Source organism: Tympanuchus pallidicinctus, unplaced genomic scaffold (genome assembly GCF_026119805.1).
Source record: "Tympanuchus pallidicinctus isolate F22 unplaced genomic scaffold, pur_lepc_1.0 scaffold8, whole genome shotgun sequence".
Taxonomy (NCBI): domain Eukaryota; kingdom Metazoa; phylum Chordata; class Aves; order Galliformes; family Phasianidae; genus Tympanuchus; species Tympanuchus pallidicinctus.
Window position 1 is genome coordinate 51493343 of NW_026294802.1, and position 27219 is coordinate 51520561.

At 43.9% G+C, this 27219-nt stretch overlaps 1 protein-coding gene across 18 annotated transcripts in view; it reads right to left on the reverse strand.

Annotated features, from left to right (window-relative positions):
* The window catches only part of FNBP1 (formin binding protein 1), an 87335-nt gene that overhangs the window by 40103 nt on the left and 20013 nt on the right, over window positions 1-27219 (reverse strand). For 17 of the 18 annotated variants that reach the window (XM_052669237.1, XM_052669252.1, XM_052669251.1 and 14 more), the window contains exons 2-6: window positions 19448-19563; window positions 15062-15118; window positions 12358-12505; window positions 3167-3229; window positions 2267-2371 (exon numbers count right to left, since the gene is read on the reverse strand). In XM_052669237.1, the coding sequence (XP_052525197.1) occupies window positions 2267-2371; window positions 3167-3229; window positions 12358-12505; window positions 15062-15118; window positions 19448-19563 (489 nt within the window). Of the gene's footprint in view, window positions 1-2266; window positions 2372-3166; window positions 3230-12357; window positions 12506-15061; window positions 15119-19447; window positions 19564-22163; window positions 22290-27219 lie in introns of those variants that run through there. The other variant, XM_052669242.1, reaches the window with a different exon arrangement.

Below are 27219 nucleotides of genomic sequence, written 5' to 3' on the forward strand. Positions count from 1 at the left end.
TAGTGAGAGCTATCCCTTCAGCAAGGCCATGTTAAATGCTGGTAGCTGGCAGCACTACTGAGAGAAGTGCTTCCTGTGGTTGTCGAAGGCTATTGCTATTTAAGGATGGACAGATGCAAGCAGGCGAGATCCTCATTCAGGGCAGCACTAAGTGCATTAGGGATCTGCAGCAACATTTTTCTGATCACATCTGTCATTGTGATCACTGCAGGATTTTAATTCCATTACTCGATAATGCACGACACAAAAAATAACTCTGGCGCCTGCTGATATTGGCAGGTACGAGCAAGAGCAGCCAAGGTGTCCATCTCGAGCCCAAGAAATGAGGACAACATATCCCACTGCCTGAAGAGCACCTTGGTCAGCCAAAGCGAGCGGTGGTGGCTCTGAACACAGCCAGGCCGTCTGCTTTCCTGGCCAGATGGATTTTCGGGAGCAAGACTGAGCAGCCAAGCTGCGAGGGGCAAGAGAAATCAGAACTGCTGCAATAGAAGGAGGGAAAAGTCATCATTGGAAACCAGCAGTTTCTGCATCTCCCTGGAGCGAGTCCCGCGCAGCCCTGGCAGCAGCTCCAGGGGAACAATATCTTATTTTCTGGGGGGCTTACGTAAGGCAGAGCCTGTCACGTGGGTGGAGAGCAGCAAAGAAAGGGCATTATTCACAGCCTGGCATGGATGAACCCAGTTTAACACATGCACTTGGAAAACACTGTTCTCTCTGTTCAGTAATATTATTTCACATTCCACTCGTTTTGATAACCTTTTCCTTCTCCATCTACTCCACGGACTGACTGGAAAGCCGACTAATGCCTTCTCCAGAGATCAGCCAACACGCATCGCTGCCACAGACTTTTTCTGCCTTTCAAGATGCTGCTGAGCTTCATTTTGCAATAAGTGATTTACAAATACACGCTATAAAAACAACCAAAAACCAGAGAAATTTAGAAGGGAAGCCCCTCTGCTCTACTTTACAGGGAAAGAGCACCCTGTAAGGGTAAGGGCTGCTTCCTTGAATTTAACACACGACCTTTCACTCTGATGAGAAGAGGCTCGCATCAAAGGTAGAACTAAGGAGTTTCAGCCCCCTACTTTCCCCCCCTACAGTGGAAGTCATGTCTCTGTTCCTTTAACATGACCTCAGCTTAGAAAAAAATCTAGGGTAAGTCCTAATTTTATCTCTCAAATAATGTATTTTAGAATCACTTTATACAGTTAAGGCAGAGATGATCCTTCTCTGCCAGAAAAACCTGCACGTGGCCTTACATCTCTGAAAACCCCCTACACACGTTCATCCATAGAGTGTCCTGGCAAATCCAGAAGGTGACAGATAATCAGATCTGAAGGGCGAGTTTTCAGCTAACAGCCAAGCAGCAAATGACAAGAGCACGTAGCTGTTGGTTCCTTCTGACGTCCAGTAACACTTGAGATTTCCTGAGCTTCTTCCTAATTGCAACCGTGATGCAAACTGCTGCACAACTTCCGTGATGCTCAGCATACTAGAAACTTTTTCAGATCCCATGGGTGCATTTGATAGCTTCCTAGGACTGAATTCACTGATAACAGAATGGAAGCAGACTTCTTGAGGAGCAAAATCCACAATTTTTTTTTTTTTTTTTTGCCTGCAGTTTAATTTCATTTCCCAATCTTGCAGCAAGACGTTTGGTACAAATAAATTTCAGCTTTTTTAAAAGAAAGAAACATGTCCAATATTCTATCTAATATCTTGTGAACCAAACTTTTCTGTGAAGACGAGACCAGCTTTACGCATCATATTCTGGTCTGCATTTCTGCACTGTTTAAGCAAACACCAAAGTGAAAAGGCATCCTGTTGTAAATGAGGACCACAATCAACACTCCTGGTAGAACATCACTGCAGTCAGTGACACCAGGACATTTTGAAGTGCTGCTCAGCATGGAAAGAAGTTGGACTGTACCAGGATCACACAGTAATGACAAGCACTCACGTGCAGGGAGCACTCACACGCCTGACTGTTAAAAACTATGGATTGTAACTAACACCCCATTTTGCATAACTGTATTTAGAGCCACATCAGCTACATTAAACCCTGATACCATCTTACTGAAGAAATTTGACTGCTTGCATTTATAATTTGTATGCAAATACAAGCAGCTGGGGAGACCTCCCTATTTTAACTAACCTACGGACTGAGGCATTAAGCCTCAGAAGGTTTATACTACCAGCAGGACTGAGGAATTAAACCCATCACAACAATCTTCACAGACAGTTTCTCTACCCTCTGGCTTACCTTCTCAACATCTGCTTTTGTAACATTGATATCAGCATCCATTTTCTCAAAATACTGCTGTGCTCGATCGGCTTCTTTGCAGTCACGTTCAAACCGCCTTTTACTCTGCAAGGAAAAACACAAGTTCAAAATCCACTTAGAAGTCAATAGCCAACCCCTAAAATATCTGCTGTAACAACTGAGGAGATTCTATGACTTGCTTGTTTATATTGGGACACATTTCCATGTTAAAAAAAAAAAAAAACCAACACATTTTTTGTTCCATGCTTCAGACTACTTCATTCCATATCATCTTCGTTCATAACATCTCTGCTATTTCAATATCTTTCCCTATCAGTGTTTCTTCTGTTCTGGTTTACCAGATTGCTTCCTTCCAACACTTAAATCTCTCATTTTTATAATACACAACAAGGGAGTTTCTAAGCTGCATTCATTCACAAGCAGGGCTTCTAGCTACCAATGTCCCCTTTCCTTATCTTCTCCACCTAGTTTCTCACCAGTTCATAATGAATGCTGAGGTCCAAACCAATGCATTTACTTCTGAGAAACAGGCATTTACTCAGGAGACGATAGCACTTGATTTATGCATCAGGAGGAGCTATTCAGCTTATGGAGGAATATCTGAGAAGGATCCTCAGGGACGCTGCACCTTGATTAACGCTCAGCACGCGTTTCAAGTCAGATGCAACAAAATGCTACTTTAATACACAGACCCCATGGAAAGCCAAAGCACTCTAAACAAACTGCCATGCCTACTGTTGGATTTTAGACAGTGAAGTTTTAAAAGATCACATTTTCCAGCTTTCATCCACCCTTTGTTTTCTAAATATGAACTCTGGAACACTGCAAAAACGGTATAAAAATGACTTGAGCATCACAGCTGAGGAAATTTCCACTTACAGCTTCAAGTTGTTTCCAGCAAGTTTCAATATGTTGTTGTGCCTTTCTGCCATCGTGGAAGTGCTGTTTAGAAAAAGAGAAAAGGAAGCATTTTCAACAACAAAGGACCAAATTGCCAATTATGTTCAAGGGCCTCCTCACCAGCAATGAAGAACAGAATATAATTTTCCAGAATAAAACAAATTATTCTGACAGTTGTGTTCTGCAACCCTGGTAAATTGAGCAGGTGGATGATGACTATCTGATGTCTCAGCAGGCTGCAGATGTGTATTTGCATTTATTATAGTGGTTAGTTAGCTTAAATCCAATTAATCCTTTTAGCAATTCTACCTTGCATTATTCCCTGTATCTCGTAATTATTGGTTTCTCACGCTATGAAATCTGAAGCGCTTTTAGGTGAATGTGATCCCTCTGGTTACTGACTGCACATTGACCCTACATCACAATTTCTCTCTGCATGGAATTTACCAAGATGCCCTTGATTAGCACATTCTAACAACTGCTATTGGCCCTGACTTCCACTCAGACTCAACAGCAAACCTCGCCTTCCTACTCCCTGAATATCTGCAAATCCAACTCCTGGTTTCTCCAGAGATATTCAATACTTCGGGTCCCCCAGCAACCATTCTCTCCTATACACCGTGTGCACACCATGGTGTTAGAGAAGCTCTGAAATATGAGTGACAAGGAACGTATCCTGACACGCCCTTTAGAGCAAGGCTCATAATTATATTAATTACAGACAGTTTAAATTGCAGTTCTTAGCCCTTACACAATGGTCTTCATCAGAGAACCTAATATGCTTCAGATACTCCTCCCTCTATCCCCCGCACGCCTCACCTGTCCTCATGGTAAGCAATTTGTCAAAGATCACTGCATAAATCAATGACACAGTTGTAAATAGGGACCACGAATATGAATGCAGCACCCAGCCAACTGTTACAACAGGCTGCTCTCCTTACAAAGCACCTTGCAAAATAAATAACAATCTAGAATAGCAAGAGAGACGCCTGCCCACTGTGTCATTTACTAACAAGTAGGATGCTTTACTCAAACACAGATGTGGTCTTACAGAGTAAACTTCAACAATAAAGGTCTGACATTGCCAATTAATCCCTGCAACAGGCACGCATTGTCTGGCACGTGCAGAATCAGGTGGTAAATGCATCTCAAGTAACGCAGTGTCAATGTGTCAGGTTAGAGAAACCCCCAGTTCAGAACAGAAGCCTTCCACAAACCACTGAAGTCATCAAGTGCATGCAGGCAGTCTCCTTCCAACTGGCCATGATGGACTTTGTGCACTTCCCACTGCAGCAGCAGGTTGTTCCCTCTGTCAGAGCAGCACATTTCTGTAGTATATCATTCTAGCAATGCCTCCCCAATGCCTTTCAGCCTCCACCAGACAAGCCAGCCCCAACTCATGAGAAGGAGAAAGCCACAGAACTGCAATTCTCTCACACCATGCCAATAGACTTCCATTGCCTTAGAATCATAAGCCTCCATGTGCCTGCAAGAACAGACAAGCAGTGCACTGCCCCAATCACTCCAGACAGTGCTAGGTGCAGTCCTGAGCCCCATCGTTAAGGAGCTGTGTGTAACTGTAAGATGAACATAGGGACACAACAGTTTTCACGTTCTGGATGGCGCCCACCTCCACACAACCATTCTTGAAGCAGAGGAGAGAGGCACAACATCAGTGATGCTTTAACTGTCAGCACAGCAGCACTCAGATCAACCATCACGGTCCAACCTTCCGTGAGCAGCCAACGTGCAGCAGTGGGGCTGAGGGCAATGCAGACGAGAAGTGATTTCCAGCCCCGTTTGTCATCAGCTCTGATAATACGTGGGGAGTTCAAACCGTGCTATGCTTCCTCAAAGCTCAGTCACTGCACTGTGACATTCAATCACAAACACGACTGTGAAACTGCTGGGTGGTGGGGGAAGATTCCAAGCAGATTTCAGTTCCTTTTGTAGATTCCCATTTCCTGTAAATGCTGTATGCGACCGTGGGCCGTATCTTCCTTACTAGGAGGATTTGAAATGTTCACAATTTCAGGCTTGCTTTTGTAATTAAGAGCTTAAGAAAACCATCCCAAGGAACAGCTACAATTTAACGCCACATTTTAAAACATTTTGCTGATAAGCATGGAACATGTGGAAATCCTGAGCAGGGAAGCAAAACAAACAACACTAACTTGGCTGCCTCCACACTGCACTTCCTGCCTGCCGCCTCCCTCGGCCCCTCCTTGCCTGCTTCCCTCTCCTCCACCTCTGACTTTGCTGGTCTGAAGGGACTGGATCACAGAACAGCCGTGCTGCCTGGAGCCCAGCACTGCCAATGAGCCTCTGGGAAGAGCACACCCTGTTACTGAACGGAACACAGCTGCATGCAAGGGCTGAAGGATGGACTTGAAATTAACAGCATATCAAGTAACAAAACTGCCTTCAGCTCCTATTTTTGAACTCCTTTGTTGTTAATCAGCAGTGTAATTTTATTTTTGCAGGAGCCATCCGTCTTCTTTCCCCACTCCGTCTTAGGGAATTACCTAAAACTGGCCCAAGTGCATCCCAGCATAGCAGAGAGCAGGAAGGCTGCATGCTGTTCATATTCTGCTGCATTTTTGAGAAGTCCTTTTACAGGAATGGGATATAAAGTGGGCATTTCTGAGGATTATTCAATAGAGCCCGTGTGCAGTGCCAGCCTGATGTACACAGGTGAACCACATTCTGGAGGTGCCACTTGAACAGTCTGTTTTCCTAAGTCCAACTGTTACCTAACTCCATTCATAACTCGCAGTTCTTGCTGACACCCATACATCCTTGTTGGGGGAAGAGAGCTGCACACGATGAAAAACATACCAAGCCCAGCACTTCTGCTTTTGCAAATCATTTATGCTCAAGGGATCATTTCTGCATCCCGAAAAATCACTTTTAGATACAGTGATAGCACTGATGCCCTTTCAGCTACCTGCCTTTTTATCACTGTCCCAGTTTTATGGTTAAAAAAGCCTGAGACTGTGGTGCAGTGATGTGCTCAGAGTCATATAGGAAGCATGCAGCTTCCTCAAACCCCTCACTATCTTCAACTTCCGCAATCCCATTTCCTTTTACATACTTTAAAATCTTCTGATGCAGCAAATGTCCTTTCAGCTGTTTGGGCTTCTTTTTATTTTTTAATTTAGTAAAAATAAAGATCATTTCCTTCTTGATACGGTTTCAAGGTGCACGATTTAAAGATTCTTTTTTTTTTTTCTTTCCTAATCAAATGCAATAATGATTGGTTTACTCTACATATGGTGATTGAGCAAACAGGAACTCAACAAATGATTCAGCAAATGCTATGGGAAACTGCCATCCCAGTCAGTCACGCACATTACAGTAATCAATTTAGAATAGTTGATATAATACAGACTTCTTTCCTCCTCCAAATTGAACAGCCAAACTGATACACCCTAATCAGGCTTTCCATTTAAAGCCTTTCAGATCACAAGCGAGATACCAAGCTCATGAATCACACTCCAAGCAGCCACTCAGACATTTCCAACAGTGGCGCTGGTTGTTTAAGTGCTGCGGTTTTCTCCAGGCTCCTTTCTACATTGACAGCCTTGGAAATGCACGTGAAAAAGCAGTTCTGGATGTAAAAAAATAAACATCTGTGAGGCAGGTTTAATAAAATCAGTGGTACAACAGGTTACAAAACCTGCACAGAAGAAAATCAAGGAGCATGTAACAGGGAGAAGGCTCTAAAACCTTCACTCACAGAGAGCTGCAAGCACGTCAACTGTTAATAAAATACCACAGTGAAAGGTTTGTTTCTGATAGTGTTCATTGCTTTATCTCCCCAAACCACCTTTTAATCTACTCTTATGAGACTGACGCTAGCAATCACCATGCCAACTTTGAGATTTTCCTGAAAACTACTTTATCCAAGTATGAGACCTACTAAATAGCTTAAAACAGCAGCGAAGCCCAAGCCACGCTGGCTATGTGAGCACAGCTGTCCTTTTTCCTTATGCACTGAGCACAATGTCCTCAGGATGCTCAGCGTGCTCTGAGCAATGGCCATTCACATGCCTCCATCCACGACTAGGGACACTCTAAAGGATCCCAGCTGAAGGAACGTTTTGCTGCAGTAAAGGACAAGCAGGAAATCCAGGCAACAACCAACTGTATGCCAAGCATTTCATTTCCAAACCAAGCCACACCAGTCAGAGCGCTCTCCTTGTCGCCGTGCTGCATTTGTAACAGCTGTGCAGAAATCCCGGCTGCTGCGCAATCAGGACAAAACTCCCATTGACTTTTGTTAGGCTCAGATTTCATCCACGCTGATGAAAGCCCTGGGAGCAGCTAGAGAGTCACCTACAATAGAACGCCTGTTACTGCCAACACCACGATAAGGAGGACAGGGGGAGATGATTGCCAAGTTTTCTTGGTACCCAGAAGGGCCGACAGAGCTGCAGAATCACGGAGCAGACAAGAAAAGCATGGTAGAAGATGACTTGTCTACTTTCTTTCAGAGACCCTTTGAGAGCGTTCCAAGAAAAGCAAGATGGACTGAGAAGCATCTTACACAGAACCATGCAATGCAGTGATTTTGCTGAGGAGCTCCTGGGCAGTGTTAAATGAAAGGACTGCCTCAGCCACTCAGAACACCAGCATGACAGCAGGGCTGATGGTGCTGGACCAAAACCCAACCACAGGGAATAACTGACTTATGAAAGGCTTAAAAAAATATATTTAAAAATTTAAGCCTTGCTTTTTTTAGGGAAGTAAACAGCAATTGACTGCACGGTCAGATTTAAGACCTGCACATTAGCATCTGTTTGAGTTATAAAAATAAAGAGGAGAAAAATATATATGTTATACACAATACAGTCAGAAAAACTATTCTAGTTCATTTATACGCAGAGCACGCTGTTCATCTGACCACAACCTGTTCAAGATCTGAAGAGATACGATACAGTACAAGGCCTTTTCATTTTCCCTTCAGTTTTCCCACACCCAAACTAGACTACATGTGCAGAAACCAGTTACCTTTGACTTTTTGTAACAGGCATCCTCAGCTCATAAGAATGGACAATAAAAAGTCAGTCCTACCAATGTAGTGCTTCCTGATCTCTGTCAAACTATCTTCGCTTTTATCACAAATGATACTTAAAATAATGACCAGTGACAAAAGCATTGATAGAGACGGAAGTCAGAGAACATTATTTTTTCCTCCATTTTCCCAGCTTAATTCGCAGAAAACCTTGACAAATGCTTTTCCTTTCCTGACAGCAAAGATAGGAAACAGCCTCTTGAGAATTAGTTGTTCCCAAGAATAACAACATGGTCTTGAGGCCCTGCCATTCTCGTTGCTGATGACGTAGTACAGGAGCCCTGTGAACGGTGACATGAAACACACACCTGGCTTTGCACGTTCATCACAGTTTCTTCTTAGTATTGTGACACTGCCTCCTTCACCTGCACAGTCTTCAGAGTGAAGATTATTCACCTCAACATGTAACTCTGCTGAAACAAGTCTGAATCTAAGCAAAGCTGATGTTAATTCAGTTGTCTCCTGGAGTGGTGCAAGCCAGTGAGACACAGACGACCAAGACTTCTGTTTCTCAGGCTCTAAAGACTACATTAGCTGCACCAGACAAACAGAACGAGCTGATCGTGCCTACCTGGAAATGTGAACAGGGCCAATAAGGAGCATAAAGCTAGAAGACACCAACAATAATGTCTACAGTAACTTGCAGGTTTGTGGTCCATTCTCACACCCTAACCCTTGCTGGGGTCACACTGCAAAGCTGGGTACCTTCTCAGAATCTCCCACAGTGTCCAAAGTTTTCTTTCTGGTCATCAACAGGTCCTGCAAGATTCTACCTGGCAACATAACTTACTATTTGATCCTAATTTAGATATCCTATTTAAATTAAATACTTCTACCCCCCATTGTTTTGGACCATAAACTGTAAGTGGTAACAGAACAAAAGCTGAGGAAAGCTCAATTTGAATGCAGTCAATCCAAAGTTTGAAGCACGGCAAAGCACTTCCTTTCAACACATCTCCTCATCCCACAGACTTTGTCTATTGAGTTTGTGATTTCTGGAAGACAGCAACATTTCTCTGTATCTCTGCAGCACAAAATGCAGCTGTGCTCCAAATAAAGGCCTAAAGCACACCCATAGCTCAGTTTGGAAAATCCATTGTGCACATGACAGGGCTGTATTCTGCCATCCTGTTTCATGCTTGCACAGTGCAACGCTCCATGAGAAATCCTGCTGAAAACCACAGGACTATTAGCAGAACAGGGCACTATTCAGAATGAACGAATGCTGCAGAATTCCTCCAATTATTTACTTTTCATCAACACCTGAGAGTCTACAAGAAACAGAAAGCTCTCTGACACGTACACCCCCAGGATGAATGCACACAGGGAGGGTGCATATGCTCCACTATGAAGAACCAGACCGTTTTTGCCCCTGCAGTATCCATAAGGATGCATTCATTCCCTGCTCTGCTTCTATCCTGACACAAAATGGAACGTATTGACACCGGGTAAATTCTCCCCAACCACAGGGTCCCAGTGCTGCACCAGTTCAGTCTGCAGCAGACCTGCTGGCTTGCACTTTACTTTCAGGCTCGATTGCACGGAGCCAGCCGATGCCCGAGGGGAGGTGGAGGTGAAAGCAGAAGCAGTAACAAGAGGGATAGTTCATGACTCCCAAAGACATTTTTAGCAAAGTTGATGTGAGAGCAGTGGCCACCTAGAGACAGAGAGCAGCTGCTGCCAGAGAGGACTGGGTCAGACCCAGTGAGCAGAGTTCTGAAATCATCCAAAAATGAATGTATGAGTTTCTATCCAGAGACATCACAGCATTGAGGGTCTTTCTTAACCAGGGTTGAGAAAATACCTAGATTCTCTCTCTTGAGAAGCCTGGAACTGACGTTCTAGCTTGAAAACACGCAGCAAGATCCTTGCTGAAGACAACACAATAGCTTGTGTTGTCTAAGAGCAAGAGATTCCAGAAAGAAGTGAAAGTGAGGAACTGTACTGTTAAGAGTTTCACTTCACTGGAGAGCAAGGAAGAACTGAAACAGTGCAGGGAGTTCTCCATCTTACGTACAGGCAACGTAGGTAAAGAGGAGGCAGGGTGGATGGTTAACTCCAGAGACTGCAGGGACAAAACACATAGCCTGAGGCAGGGCTAACATCAGAGGGGGCTATCCTATGGACAGCAAAATAAAACTGAACTGACTGACATTGATCTTTTTTTTCTTTTAAACAGGTATTTAGACACGTGAATACTCAATCCAAATGATACGAGACTGAAGAAGAATATGAGTCTTCCAACTCCTCTCTGTGGTCCTACCCTCAGGAAGGATCACCTTTTACTTACAGCAGCTTCTACATAACAGCTGATTATGAATCAAACAGAGAGCATGAGAGCTCTGCCAGCAACGTTTCTAGAAACTGCAAGCTATCCATCAATTCGTATCTCACGAGGTTTTGCCAGAGCATCAGACCTGTGATATTTCCACAACAATCGCCGTGCAGATCCGAGTGTGATGGATGCATTTGTGTTTTATGATATGAAATATGCCTGAAGGGAGAAGCAATTTCCTTTTCAACACCATTTGCTCGCAAACGATAAGTCCAAAGGAATCAGACAAGGATTCATAATTCACACAGTTTATATTCATGTGACAAGAACAAAACAAGCAACCATGACTGACAGCTGCCTTCTGCTAAAAGCTGACTTATCACCACCAGCAGGTAAACAGACCACCAGATCCTTTTTGCTGTTCCTATGGTACATTGCTGGGCTGATATTAAAATACTTTGCTGTCATTCATGCTGTGAGCCAAACTTACAATAAAGCTCTACAAATGAAACAAACAAGCAATACAGTTAGTGCTTGCATTCTTTACAAGATACCAAGCCCCTCATAATTCCATTTAAAACATCTATTAGGTATCCCAATCACTTTATAAATCCTTGTAATTTCAAAATCAGGTAACAAAATCAGAAGTGACAGGCAAACGCCGCACAGATGGTTTTCACTTTTGTGGCTTTGCATATTGTACAGAATTCACCCAGAACAAAAGCTCATAGAAATGGCTGAGGTCACTCTCCGATCCCAGCTATATGCAAAACATACCTCCATGCTGCGGGCCAAATGTGCCCCTGAAAGACCACCACCATTCTGCAAATGAAAGATGTGTCCACATTCCATTGCAGGCTTATTCTCATACTAAACTTGGGAAAATATGGACAATTTCAGACTCGAGTCTTGCAAAGCACTTCAATGTACTCTTAATGTTTACTGGGGCTATTTATAAATGCTTACGTTTTTGCTGGACCAGCAAGGGTACTTTTCACTTTGCAATAGTTTGACTGTATGGAAATGAGGGGTTGCATGGAAATGAGAGATGTTGTCTGATGCTCCCTCGCCTGCTGAACTTTGCTTAGCTATTTTATGTTTGGTTTACAAGTATTTTTAACAATAATGCTTACAAACAGCATTTTATGCCCACTGATAGGAGTTCAAGGCAGGGGAAAAAAAGCCATCACATCTCAACTAAATGCCTTTCAGAGCTGGTGACATACAAATTCATCAGCTTTAAACGTTCATGGTGGCAGGCACACGGGCTCATAAACCACTGTTTAAAATAAAGTACTAACAAACTCCTCATTTTAGCAGTCTTGAGAGTGACAGGTTGAAAGATTCCTCAGTAGCACCAAAACAAAGCAGACCCCGTAGTTCTTAAAAACAGACATCTAATGGGAAGGTTTGGTTGATCAGATCTGGTTGAGAAGCAAGAAGACATGAATCAACTTCCTATTAATTGTCTCCATCGGTTTAGTAATACAGCTTCTCTGTTTATTTCATGCTTCACGTGGTGCTGCTGGACTCTTCCCTACACAAGCTTTTGGCCAGCAGAGCCTTAAGCACAGATGGGTCTCTGACCTTATTTAGCAGGCATCTCCTGAAGGCGTAGCTGTCTGCTTTTATAACATATAATTCAAAAGGTTCAGCGATTTGGCCAGGGCTCGTAACCCACTTTTTTAATGCCTGGTTCATTAACGAAGCTCATGTTTATTAACTGCAGATTAATTTTGCTTAACACTGAACTCCGCTGCCACTAATTATCTGTCTTACGTAGCAAGCAGTTGTGAATAATAAAAAACATTCCATTACCGATTTCCTCTCTTGTTTCAGCTCCTGCACATAGCGAGTTAACTCTCCAATGATCAGAGAGGTCATGTTCTCTGAAATGACCTCATGCTGTCCGGCATAGTCATTCATTTCATTTAAAGTGGCTAGGAAGGCTCTAGTTGATGTGTACCTGCAGAGGACAAAAATGCATTTTGCTTTTAGTCCCTTTCTTTCCAGAAATACACACTGAAAAGGGAGGGTGAATCCTTAAACATCTACAATTGCTGCATGAGACTAAATACGGATTAGCACAGTTTCACATGAAAGAGTTTTTCAAAAGAAAGCCTAGCCCAAACACTGACAGTTGTCTGATAACTTAATCTTGATTTAGACAGTTTGACATCAGCTCTTAAAATACGGCACTTTCAGAGTGCCAGATGTTTTATCAGCACAGCTCTGGGACTTCACTGCACTCATCTTTACTCACCATTTTCCAGTTACACTCTTTCAAGCCCAGCACTCCACGGCACAGAGTCACCAATGCACCCTGCCTGGCAAAATCCAACCTAAACCACCAGCCTTTGGCAGCACAGTGCAGAAAAGACAACTTTCCCAAGTGCCAACTGGATGTAGATTAGCTATAATTTACAAACTTTTCAGAAAGACAGTGAGTTCACTGACCACGTGTTCACCATAAACCCATACATTTTGCATTTAAACCTCCCATTGCAAGGTTTATTTTTTCATGTTAGATAATCTCCAGTACAACATTTCATCTGTTTTTTAAAGGGAGAAATGAACATCTGTGCACACAGTTTCAAAAACAGCACATTATGTCACTGGCCCATTCAGCAGTGAGCCAACAGAGCTGCATTTAAATTCCTCTGCTTGTGCTGGTCAGCTGGAAGACAGCTGCTCTGAAGCACTGCACTTGTACACATTAGCAAAACTATTATATTTAGCAAAACTATTATATTAATAGTAGTCACCTGCAATAAAAACATTTTTAGGTGAAGATCCAAAGAAAAAGGGGAGAGGTTTAGAGGACAAAGAGGAATGGTGAGAGGGGTGAAAGGCATCAGAGAAATGAAAGAAAAAACAGGATAAAGATAGTTAAGAAAAGAGACCCAAACCAATGTAAGCAGCTCCATTCAAAGCCAAGCTGCAGGGCCTCGAGGGACATCCCAGTTGCAAAAGGTAGGGGATCAAAGACAGAACTGCAGACTGGCAATAAGCTTGAAAACAGGATTTGTGACTATCTGAATGCAGCATCCAAGGCAGCCAAAGGCCGCATGACAAACCCCCAGATGTTATTTAGAGACACAGGGGAAGTATGCTGAGGTGAACACCCCCTGTAAAAGGTCAAAGGAGACACAGAATCTTCTGTGTCATTTAGCTGCACTGGCCTTCTACAGCAGATGAGGATGTGTTAAAAAACAACCAACCACAAAACCTAGTAGTAAACTCAAAATTATTGAGTGAATGGTATCAAAATACCACTTATGGTATAGCTATCCAAAGGGACATTTCTTCCTAATGCCAAGTACAAATAAAAACAGCCATTGTGCTGGTAATACGAGCTTCCTTGTGTAAATATCAGTGTTTTAGGAAACAATAGCATCAATAACTGATTCCCACACAACGTGACTAAAAATGAATCAAAAGCAAAATGAAAAGGCCGTTGTGTTGGTTAATGTGAATGACTCAAGTAGCTGTACACAGCAGGTGGGAAGGGGTCCTGACCCCAAAATCCAAGTTAGTATAACCAAAGAGTTGGACTGGAGTCCAAACTCATGTGAAATGCTTCAGATTTCAAGGTCAAGGGTTCAAGTCTGCTGCTAGACTCTAAGAAAGCAGATCAGCCTCCTGCAGTAAAGTGCTGCAGGGTCAGAATGTTCTGCGGTGCCTTCATTCAGAGCTGATGAATTACAAAACACTGAAGTGGAGTAATTTTAGAAAAAGCCAGAGTGCTCTAAGGAAAAGGTTTCAACTCTGACACGTAGCCCATGCATTGCAAAGCTTCTGTTCTAGAAAGCTCCCTTTACAGAATAACTTTGATCAAGGGAAGGAATGTTTTTCATGGCACGGTTTACTATCATCCATATGCATTTCCAGTGTCACAGAGCAAAGGAGCTGTGCTTTGACCCTGCAGTTGCTGTCTGCAAATGCTATGTCAGTCCCCGGCCACCAGGGAGACACAATCTGAACCTAAATCAGAAGCAGGTAGATGGGTGATGCAGCATCCTTCAGTGGCTGCCAGTCATGCGTTCCTCCATTCCAGGACGCTGCCTGTACAAACTGCATCTCCCACCCTTCAAGAGCCACCGACTTCTCCTGTGGTGTTATGATCCTTTAAGAAATATACTAATCTGCCTTGTCAGTCTTTTGAGTCATTTAATACTTGCACAGGCTGCCCAAGTTTCATGCTAAAATTAACAGTGGCTTCTGTTGCTGCTGGAGCTAATCAGAATTTGGTCATCCACTTCAAAGAGCCAGGATTGAATAGTCTGCCTTGAAGACTTTAAGGTACACAGAAAAAAAAAAAAAAGACAGTGCCCAGAACATTTAAAGGGAATTGAACAGTTACTAGGCTCTTAAGCTCCAAACTTGCTTAAAACTCCATTCCTCAATAGCAGGAACAACCTCTGTGTTGCACTGCTTGACTAGGCAAATCCCAGCAGGTGACAGAGCCTTCTCCCCCTTCCTCTATCATGCATGCTCACCTAGCAGTACCTCGTGAACTCACCTGTACTCTTCCTCTTCTTTGGAGTTCTTTTTGGGTTGATATTTCTTTGAAAGATTCCTAAAATCAAAAACAAAGACAATTAAAAATCCCCTTCAAACTAAGCGGATAGTTCTTGCACGCACACACAAACACTTCAGTTTTGGTTTGCATTCACCAGCTATCTGCCCTGTCAGAAGCGTGGCTGCACTGCAGCAGCACCTGAGGGCCCATCCATATCTGTGCTTCAGTTTGCATAACTTCAAGTTCTGGACCTGAGAAATTCATAACCTCAAGTCATGAAGTCAATGCACCCGAGCTCCAGCTCTGCTGAAGCACAAGTCCCGTTCTCTTTACAGTCCTCTCCTGATCCTCAGACAAGGTTAAGAAGTGCACCCAGCAGAAGGTGCCATTCCAGACCCAAAGCTGCCAGCTCAGTACGGCGCCATTTCCTGCAGGTGACCTTCGTGACAAAGCAAGTCTGCTCATCTCCTGCAGGATGCTTCCAAGGAAGAGAAGCAATCTTAGTAAAGCTGTGAGAAGCTGCACCAGGATCATTTTGTGATCATTAAGTCATGCTGGCAGGAATATGAAATTTGATTATCCCAATTAGCAGAGATGACTGCATCTCATCACTACATATCCAACTAATGACTCCATTTTAAAATACTGATATGCTTTTCCAGTGATTGTATCTTGAATAAAGAAGCTGAACATAACTCTGTTAGCACATCTACCTTACAACATAGCTTTCATTTTCCTAGAAGTTAAATGTGAGCTCCCGGTCAGCAGCAAATCTAGGCTTTAAAGGACTGTCTGCCCATCACTCAGCACCCCTTGCTGATGCTTAAAGCTCAGAATTACAAGGCATAGACTATAGCAAATGCAACTCCACACGTTTTAAACCATGTAAACCTGAGAGCTGACAAATGTTACCCAGCAGACCTTTTTAGAGCTGCAGCACTGGGATCTCTTGCACTCTAAACTCAGCCTTAGTCCTTTCTGCCTTCCTGCAGCCTCTGTTACCTCGCAGTGAAATAGGAACCGTTTGTTTTAACCTCACAAGTTGTTTTTACTGATTCCAAACGACACCCAAGTGGGATTGATGGAATCATTTTCAGAGGGACTAAGAAATGCCACTGGCCTGTATATGGCAAACTCTTTGGAGAGCTCCCAGAATGCATCTCAGTGAAAAACAAAACAAAACACACCACTGCTAACCCTGCTTTTTCGGGGATGTAACCCAATCCCCACTGCATGCTGTTTTTACTGCTTCACTGGGAAACAGGAGGTCCTCTTCCCTCACATTTCTTACTCATGTTTTTTTCCCCTATGGAATTAAGCAGCATCTGCCCAAACAGAGCAATAGCCAGAAAGCTGTCAGGCTTGCACACACACGTGTTCCTCCAAACAGAAGTACTCCTCCTGGGAGGCCCCCAAGTATCTCCATTCCAGCCTGCGCCTTCTCTGAGAAGGCGATGCTCTGCAACAAGGAGCTTTTCTCCAGTTCTGTGTACAGCAGTTTCAATTAAATATCAGCACAGCAAGCATTGTGCAAACTGTTCTGTGAGGTCACAGTAAGTCTTACAAATACTGTATGCAGCACAGAAAGGCCTCCATAAATCTGCTTAAAGAGGAAAGTGAAAAACAAGGAAACACATTGAAGACGGCACGATAAGGTATTTTCACACCTACAAAATGCATGCCTCCCTTCATTCAGTACTGTGCCACCCAGTAAATCCTGACATACAAACTATTGTCTTCTGAGCTTCTGAAGGTACAGAAATGCTGCTGGGCTGGGGTAAAAACCAGCAGGAAGCATGTGCTTTCACAGGAAAAGGATTCAGAAAATACAGTAAGGATTAGCAACTCTGTTCAACTTCTTATTGGTTTCTGTGTATTTTGTAATGCACTCAGAAAACGTGTTCTTTATATTTGGATTTAATTATGGTTTTCCTCTGCTTTTTTTCCCCCCATCAAAATAGTATGCAAGGCTTTAACCAGGATACATACAAAAAAACAGAAGTGATACTGAACCCAGAAGTGATACTGAATCCATTAAGAGCCACTATGACTCTCACATGCTGAAGTTCAGCATGCAGTTCTACAGTGTCACGGCCATAATACTGGTATTTCTCAGGTTCAAGCTCATAAAGCAATGACCTTCAAATCTAACTGTGATTAAAGAAGAAATTAAGACATAAGATGACAGATCAGCAATAAAATAGCAATTCAGAAAAGATTGTGCTAGCCTGTGCACCTGCCTCTGATTCACATTTGTTTGCCTTTCATTCAGCATCACCCTTCTGCCCTTCCAGCTTGCTTCTTTGTTTCCTTACTTCCACTGCTTCGACATCTTGTTCTTCCTCTCTCATTTACCATACATCAGAGGTTCTTGATTCCCAAAGCATCCTGACATGCAAGGCATCTTTCTTTGAATCTGTCCCCCTCAAAGCTGTCTATCCATCTTCACATTAGGCTTCTGGCACTTTCTGAAGCTCAGTCTGTGTGCAGCAAGCAGCTAGATAAGGAGCACCAGGGAGCGCCACTCTGCCACTGGCAGCAGTGCCCCACGTGTCCACATCCAGCTGAAGGTCAAAACCAAATGCAGCAATGAGTGAGCCCTCCACTGCAGCCCCTGTACTAAATCCATGTGACACACAAAAAGTTTGCCACAGGCCAGAGGAAATTTATTAAAAGCAGATGTATGATTTATTTTTATTTTTAATGGCCTGAACTGTTTTATATCTCAACATTTGACAGGTCTGCTTTGCCTTTTTCCCTTTGTACTTCAAACTCTCAGATAGCTCCAAACAGCACTGCATTTCAGGGCTCCTCAAGGATGAATGTATTATTTGTCTTTAAATCTTACCCATGGGGAAGGCACAAATGTAACTATGAGCATGCAATTAAACAGAGGAGAAAAAAAGAACAAGACTAAGTTTGTTCTGGAATTCTGGGACAGAAAAAGAGACGAAACTTGGGGGTTCACAGCCTCTGAACACTTTGTGACTCTCTCCTGTTTTCCTTAAACATATTCTTTATTCACTTGATTTCACAATTATGCTCCTTACACCTAAAATTCATCATCCCAAGAAATTCAGAGATTCAAGGGTGTCATTCTCTGTAAGACAGACTTACTCACACAGATACTGTGCTGGGCTTTCCTGGTTTACTCATACTACGTTTCTTCCAGCTCATTTTGCCTTTGTAATTCAACCTCATCTCCATAGGATGTGAGCAATTTGTTCCTGCACAACTCATTTTCAATTTCCTGCTTGTCTATAGCAGATACCCTGGGGAATCCTTGTGGCATTCCCCTGAGAAAGCACAGAACCATAAAGGCAGGCCTTTATCAACTACCAGCCCTTAGTAAATAACAGGCCATTGCTCATCTCATGAGCTGTTCTAAAAAAAGCATAAAAATCTGGGCTTTTTTTTTTTAAATAGACATCATGCTTTGTGTGTGTGTGTGTACATATATAACAACCAGAAGCACAGATCTCATTCTTTATCAATAATGAGAAGATGGGAGGAGTTAGAACGTACCTAATCACACAGAACAAAAGGTATGGATGTACTGGAGGGCTCAGGAAGTCCTGTGCTCCCCTCCCCAGACTGCCACCATTCCCACCATTACTGCACTCCTCCTCTCAGGCTAAGAGCTAGCCACTGTGGGAGGGCTCTTCATCCCCTTTCTTCTCCATTCACCCTGCATCTGATCCAGTTTTCTGGGGCAGGTTCACACATCCTGGTATCCTAACCTACAACCCAGAGTTCATCCCAGGAAACACCCAGCGAGAACTTCTGGTAATTCAGCTGCTCAAGATAAATCCATGGATTTCTGCTCTGTTCAGGAGACGCGCTGCAAGAACTTCAGCAAGACTGTAAAACTGTCAAAGCACAAATCTTAGGCTGCAATCTGACTCAAATGCAGACTAAATTTCCAAGTGTTGAGACTGCCTTTCAGGCCTGCAGTTTCTCTAACACTGTTTATGAGCTTGTCATGCAAAAAAAGAAAAAAAAAACCACCCTAAAGTTTGTCCTTTATAGCAAATTATCATTATGGTGTTGAATTCTTAAACTCTTCAGAATTGATTTGCAGTCATAGTTTAATGGGAAATATTACTAGCTGTCCCCCAAAGCCCAAGCCCTGAACCATGAGTGCATCACCAGTAAGCCCTAGCATGCTGCTCAGCCGCCCAAACAACGTCTCCGTTACAAAGAACACAATTGCTATCAGAGATAAAAACGTGATGTTAAATTAGCTTGCAGATCTTCAAACTGAAACTATTCTCCACCTACCAGCAACCATTATAAACGAGCAAATGACCACCACTGCAACATGAGCTTACAGATGACTGCAGAACAGACGCAACCCCAAGCGCAGACCTTTGCACGCCAACTTACCTAAGCTGCTTTGCATAGCTGAGTTCAATCTCTGTTCTTTCTTTGACAAACTTGATGTATTTTTCCAGAACATCGATGCCCCACTGCGTGTGCTTTTCTAAATTGTCAAACTGGTCCTGCAAGGAATAATAATAATACAAATCAGTTTAGTCTCATTGAATCAAAGGCGCTGAAAATAATTTGCAAAGCTCACATCACTTTTTATACTGTTATTAATCTTTTCCATTACCACAGTTAGACATTTTCTAGCAGCACAGGTTCTTACACCAACAGAAATCTGTATCTTAACATGAGATCAGCGATGCTCTTCATTTTTCATTTTTAAATCACTTCCATTGCAGAAATCCTGGCCCTATCACCAAACACAATTCTCTAATGCAAACACATAACAAGACAAATGACAAGAAATGGATTCCCTGTGCAGTATTTTATTTTACACTGAAGAGTTCTCAGAAGTTCTGAGAATCTGAGGTCTACACCTAAAGAACAACTCTGATATTAGTCTAAAAAATAGATTTATAGTCCAGCTTTGTCAGCATAATGCCCTTAAATACCATTTAGAACAGGTAGAGGTTTCTACAGAACAGGATTTCTTTCCCCCTGTAGCCTCATGATTTGTTCCAGAATAAAAGACATGCTAACAAAAGATGCCACAAAAATTGCATTAGTTGTGTTTACTGCAAGACTTCTTGTCTGCCGACGTTCATACACAGATGCTGCATTGTTCTGCAGATATTGCTGCCCTCACAAGCACAGTCACACACATGTTTCCAATAGAATCTTTTCTCTATCAAAAACATTCCACAGGTCCGTCTGGGATTTGCAAACGCCAAGAGAAATTAAGCAACTCTAAATCCAAATTAATTATCCAAGCCAACTTATTACTGTGTTCTGAGTTAACCTAAATTACCTTTTTTTTTCTTTTTCTTTTATAATTTAGTTACTTCATCTGCACTCAAATTCCACAGCCATCCATTCCACAACACTTCAGAAATCAATGCTTCCACAACACTTGGAAAACGTTTTAAACTGTGCTGTATTGCAGACTTATCCTCTCCGAGCTACAACACAAACCAAGCCTTTAATATCAGCCTGAAACGCTTGGCAGCTGGCTCCATTAAGTACTGCAGGGAAAGTAAAAAACAGATTTTGTGCATCTGTGGCACAGAGGTTAGATTTGCCATGTTCCCCAACAATGCAAATGCAAGGAGGGATTTGGGTCAGATGCTCAGCTGCCACAGTGAATGCTTTGACAGCAGCAGAGCTGCTTTCTGCGCTCTGAAGATTTGGTCTTGTGATTTCCAGTTTGCAGGGCTATCATCAAATGTTATCAAACCAACACAAGCCCACTTCCTCAGAGGCACAAAATAACACAGTTACTACAAAGCCTGGCTTATGAATCCGCTGCTTTTAAGCAACCACCACTTGCTGCACTGCAGCATTTCTGGTTCTGGCAGTAAATTAGATTGGTATCAGGAAAGAAAACTTCAGCTCTGAGCAAAACAATTGCAAGCAGAAGCTGCTGCTAGCCAACAAGACTGCTTTAACTCCTTTCTGAAGAGATGAGAGCCATGTTACAGGACGAAAACTTGCAAAGCTACCAAGGAAGCAGTTAAAGCAGCAGGCAGTACACATGGAGTTGGACACGTGGGCTTTGAGCATCGCCCTGTTTGCCCTGGTTTAGCAAAAGATTTTACTTCAAAGCCAGGCAGCCAAACCAGACTAGGCTTTAGTTTGAATTATGTCAGTTTTAGTTAACCAAAAAGGTACCAGAAGGGGGGACAAAAGCAAAAGGGCAAGTGTATGCATACTGAAATAGCACAGAACTTCTAAGCCTTGTGCTCCAGCAGCAACACGAAATGGCTGAGGGCAACTGAAAAAACTCAAACAACACAGAATAGAACCCTGACTTCCAGCAGTCATCTCTGCACCAAAGGTAACCTCGTTCACTGAAAAAGACACCCATTTTCTGCAGAACGGGAAGACGTGCACTGAGCCAGCACGTATTTGCATGCAGACAAACCCTTGTTTCAAACAGACTCATAGCTGGGGAGAACAGAGCTGGGGTACGGCGCAGAGCTCTGCTCAGCTGCAGGGAGGAAGCAGCGCTCTGCAATGAAGCAGCTCCTGCTCAGCTTCACGTCCACAGCTCCGATCACCAATGACTGAGCTGGCGTCAGGAAAGTGCTACAAACACTGCCTTCTGAAGGCTTCTGCTCGAGAGGTCGTGCAGCTATCCCACGCTCTGCTCTTCCACCATTTACATTATTTAACATAAACACATGCACATAAAATAAATACCCCATAAAGCAGTCCATTACCAACAATTTACATACGCTCACACACGCTCCCAACTTGTCTCAGGTTGGGGAATCCGTGCACTACCCCCTCGATGCAAATTAAACCACCCTTATCACACAGATACACCACAGGAGCAGAAAGAAACTAACTGAGCATCTCACTTTAACTACACCCAAAGAGGAAAGGCCGGGTTCGTTAGGATGGGATGCCTTTCAAGGAGATCCTGCCCTTGGAGAGGGCTCAAACAACGCCAAGCACACATGAAGAGCAGGTTCACCTTGGGAAAGCAATCCTCTGGTGGCTTGTCTAAGCCTGGTACCTTTTAGAACAAAAATCACCAGCAATACGAAGCTCTTCCACCACCACCCCAACTTCTCTCAAAGCACCATTTACATTAAGGAATGAAAAAAAACACCTGCAGGCTGTTCCAGGCTGCTGACTCGCTCTGCCCTGCAATGCTGTGGATCAATCTGCCAGGCTGCTTCAGTAGCCTCACTTTGTCAGGTCTGGAGAAAGCGAGCTCCATGCTGAGCAGTGCTGAGGTGAAGCCGCAGCAGTGCAGCTGTCAGACGTGCTGACCATGTGAACCTGCTGACTTTCCATTCATACAGCCAACAAAGAAACTCGTCCTGCACCGAGTGCTAACCAGAACAACCGTGACCAGATAACTGTAAGGCCCACCTCTGCGTTCAGGAGCCAAGGCAAAGGTGAAATTTAGCTCCTTTCTGAAGTCTGAACTAAACATCATTTTCTATCCTTCCAGGTTTGGCCTCAGCATTATTTCAGCAAGCCACCAATGTCACAAGTGATGCCTTACATTGGGGTCATGTATCCCATTTTCAGTTCTTTTCTGTGTTGCCCAAGGATGAAATACAGGCAGCAAAACTGGAAGCATGGGATTCCAAAGGAAAGGCATCCATGTCCTCCTTGTGTTCCCCATCTGCACAGCAAGCTGAAGGTGGGCAACAGCTCTATGCTAACACTAATGAAGCACAGGGACAAAAGAGGGTATGCAATATTTTGGTTGTAAAGCTAACTTTCAATTCATGGAATTCCAAAATCTCCAGTAGGTGCAATTGGTACTAAACAAGAATCTGCACAAAGGAGCTTAGAACAAGCTTTTCATAGCAATTAATCCCAGAAAGAAAAAAAAGGTATCATGAAGAGGACAATGCTGCAGTACATCAGTTACTACTGTGGTTCACTTGAGCACATTTAGCTTCACGTACTCAGACAGCAAAACCGGATGAGGATCTCTGAACACAAAGCTCAGTAAAGGTGTTCACATCTCAAGGAAGGCCAGGAAGAAGATGGCAGCTGGGGAAGCATCTACCCGACAGAGCAAGAGAGGAGCTGGTGAGGACTGGTGTGCCAGGAACAGTCTGACAAGAGCAGCACTGCCCCTGCCAAGGGCTGGACGGACGTTCAGCAGATTCAGCCTGTGCCACAGCTGGGCACCTTTGGTCACCAGCTATAAGCTGGGCAGGTACCTCAATGAGCTCTATCAGCTTTTCATTTCCTTCTACACATTCTCCTCCGTTTTGCAGTCTCCTCACTGTTGCAGTAAGGGAAGGCATTAGAAAACAAATTCCACAAGGCTTTAGCATTCTTTGACAAAAGCAAGAAAACAAGGCAAGGAGCATGATGCAGCATTTGGTGAGGAGGCCCTCATCAGACCGCAGCACAAGGGGACAGGAGCTCAGCACCTGTCTGCTGTGAAGCAGCACCAAAATGCTCTCTAGAAGGATTCACTGCTTTCCTCTGGCTCAGAGGCCGACTTACAGACACACTGTTGAGCAAAACACTGCAGTGGCAGCTGCTGCACCAACAGCTCCCTGCAAGGAGCAGCGCAGCTGCAACTGATGGTCCAGAAGTGCACATAATTAAACAGCTCATGGGGCTGCAACTCCTCCATCAGATTCCAGCAGCTCCCACTGACACCACACGTGCCAGCACAAACACTGCATGTCTCCCCTGAGCACAGGAAGGGCCCAACAGAGAACATGACCGCCCCCCCCAAAGGTCCCACATGGGTGGAACTGCAGAGCTGAACACAAGCTGCATCAAACTGCATCCTCACATCCTTTCATGGCTTAACATACTCTCCAACATGCATACAAAAGCATATGCTCAAAAGAGGAGAGAGCATCACTAGCTGCATGGGAACCAGCAGAGTGCCCGAAGGCAAAGTGTTTCTGACTTCTTTTCCATTTCCATTAATTCTCTCCCTGTATTTTTATTGCTGCCCAAAGAACTTCATGCTCATGCATTCTTTCTGAAACTCAGCTGCAAGCTTTTTACACCAACAATGCTTAAAATGGAAATAGTTCTGTCTATTTGCTTTTCCTTGCTTTAACTGCTTCTTTAAGCTGTCAAATTCCCTCACTTCTCAGCTATTCTCCTGATGTTCCACTCCCAAACAATGCAAAGTCTCTTGGGAAGAAGAAAAATAGCCATTAAAAAAAAACAAAAAAACAAAAAGGAAATAAAGGAAGCAAAGAAAAGCTCTCTTTCCATTCCTAAGCCACATAACATGGAGTACAACCAATTATTGAGCAATAACACAAATGTTATTCCTGTGGTCTCTTGAAGGGAGTATCTTACTAACCTGATCTCTAGAGAGCTTTCATCTATTGTGAAACCCTTCAGCTCAGGACTCTTTCAAATCCAGTGATGGCAATAATTTGTCACCAATGGGCTCCAGCTATAGCAGAAATTAAGGGATGCCCTGAGCTCTAACCTCAGGCCTCTGCAGCAATGCTACACACGTGCTCGTGCTCCCAGTGCCTGGTAAGCACTTCTCAAACAGAACAGCTAATGCCATGGAGTCCAACTCTACGTACAGCAGAAGCTCTGGGCCATCAGTTTGGTTTCTCTTGCAAACATCTTTAGGTCTGCTGTTCAGATCCGCTGCGATCAGATCTGGGTGGCAGTGTTTCAGGTACCCATAAGCAGGCGATGCTGTCACTCTTCCCATTGTTCCCACAGGTAGCAGCAGTGCCAGGAGTGAGAGCTAACAGCCAAAACAAAGACAAGCAGTGAATGCATATGCTGCAAATTTGGAGCTACCAACAGCAGAACAAAGCCTCCGTATTGAGCATAATCCGCCTATGTTTCTAATCCAGCAACATAAGAAGAGACACATGATTATTAAAAATTAAAAATACTTAGTAAGAGTTTTCACTGCTTCGGTCTCTGGGGAATTACATTTCATTTCCTCCAGAATTACTTGTTTATCCACCCTCCTAAAAAGTACCTAAGAACAGGGGAATTGAATGCTATCTTTACCTCTGATTTACACTTTCTCCTCCGCCATCCTTATTCACTAAAATCATCTTACACAATTTATTTAGGAAGAACTGAAAATCAAGAACACAGCACGTTATTCCAGTTGACTTTCTTTTTTAAAATGCATTTGAACAACTTTAAGGAAAAAAAAAAGAAGTTGCTGGGATGTTCACAGGCTCAGTTCAGTCCCACGTAGCAGCACAGTGCTGGCAGAGCACAGCAGAGCTCAAATGCACAGATCCACACAGACCTACGAGGAAGCCACATGTAAATGTTGCAGCCTTCAGGCAAATGAATAACGAAATGAATACGTGAAGCACAGTCTGCTCCTGCAAGAGAAAGCAGAGAGGTGCAGAAATGGGAAAGCAGCAGTATTTGTTAACTCAGCCACTGCTGAGGAGAGAGAACTTCCCACAGTGGTCTTGTCAGCTGTGGTCAGTGACCAACAAGTGAATGTGACACACAAAGGAGCACAGGACACCAACCCTGTGCTCCATGCAGCTCAGCTGAGGAAGGCTGGCAGCACCGACACAGCAACAGGAAGAGGAGAGCATCTCCTTTTGGTTTGTGCTCAAACCATGCTGTGCTTTTGTTGGATGTTTGTTGCATGGGTGATGGGAGAATTAGCTCAGCGCATCCGGCTCTCCTTCACAAAACTGTTTATGATCACATTTTGCCTTCCAATTTTCTGTCCACCCATATTTCATTTCAACCTTCAAGTATTAAATTCTTACGGATCTTTCACCTTAAGCAGGCAGATTTCCACCTCATGTAAGTAATAAATGCCTCAGAAAAATTAGAGATTTACTCCCTCACCTCCATTTCTTCTTTATCTCCATCCCTTAAACTCATTTTCCATACAGACCAAAAGGTTTTCACTCTTTTATCCCTTTTAATTCTCCCCAGAACCTGATCCAGATGAGAGAAAGAACCAATATTTCTTGCTGTATTTTCAGGCAACTGAGTGCAATCCAACCAGGTGGGAAAAAAAGCCACAACCAGGATGGGAAACAGACCAGGTTTTATGTTGAAATATCTTTTATGTTGCTAAATAACTCACCTCTAATAGTCCTACTTGTTCCAATATACACTGGCAATTAAGCAATCTGCATTTCAGGCTTAAAAGGCTTTGTTTTCTGCACTCTGCTGAAGCTGCAAAACAACCCAAGTTCCAGGTGTAGAACAACCCAAACTTACACCAGGTTTATTTGGGCTTTCAAATAACGTTGCCCCTCTTGATGAGTCTGGCTGTGCTCAAAGGGTGGCGCTGGGGAGAAACCTTGTTAAGGAGACCAACCTCTCCATCCCCACCCAACCACCACCTTCCACAATCTCAAGAGTGACCCCTCCTGCCAACGAAGCAGAAGTGCTGCTCACAGCAGGTTTCGGTCGTGCCCTCCCTGACCTGTCTGGATGGAAACTCGGCTAAAGACAAACAGGTACTGAAAGCAAAGGCACTGAGCGCACAGCCCAGGGGCAGCGCATGGAAAGCACCACGAGAACTGCAGTCACACGGAGGCCAGGCCAGTTCTTGGGAGCATGAGATCATCAGGGCTGATGGGGAACAAGGTGAACTGCAACGCTGAACAAGACGACCCAAAGCTCCACAGGTACAACTCCAACTACAACACCAGCCTGCAGTACCAGCACAGCTCACCTGCTATTAGGGGAAGAGATTCAACACCGTGCCCAGAGCTCTGCAGCACGGATCCTGACAGCAAACCTCAGTGCAAAACACGGCTTAGGAAGGTCTGCAAGCAGGGATAGGGCAGAGAGCAGCTCCTCAAGAAGCAGCGTGGGGATCGGTTGGCACTGGGACACCTCCACCTACCAGGCTGCTGGGAGCACAGCCTGGCTGCTCACATTGGTGACCCACTTTGACACTCATTATGGAAGCTTTGCAAAACCCAACGTGGTTCACAGCAGGAACCTCCCAGTGCAAGTTCAGCTGCTGCTGGCAAAGTTCTCATAAGCTGAATGCCCAACTCCCTGCTGAAGCTCAAGCCATGAGCTGGAAGCACTGCTTTGTGTGAGCTGAGCTGGTGCTGGCTTGCAGCTGCCCGGCAGTGGGTGCTGCTGGTAGGACCAGAAACCAGCTGCCTGAGCCCCAGGGGGCTGCTCCTGCCACTCCACAGCCTTCCCCAGCAAAGCCCACATCAGACAGATCCCAAACGCTGCACCTC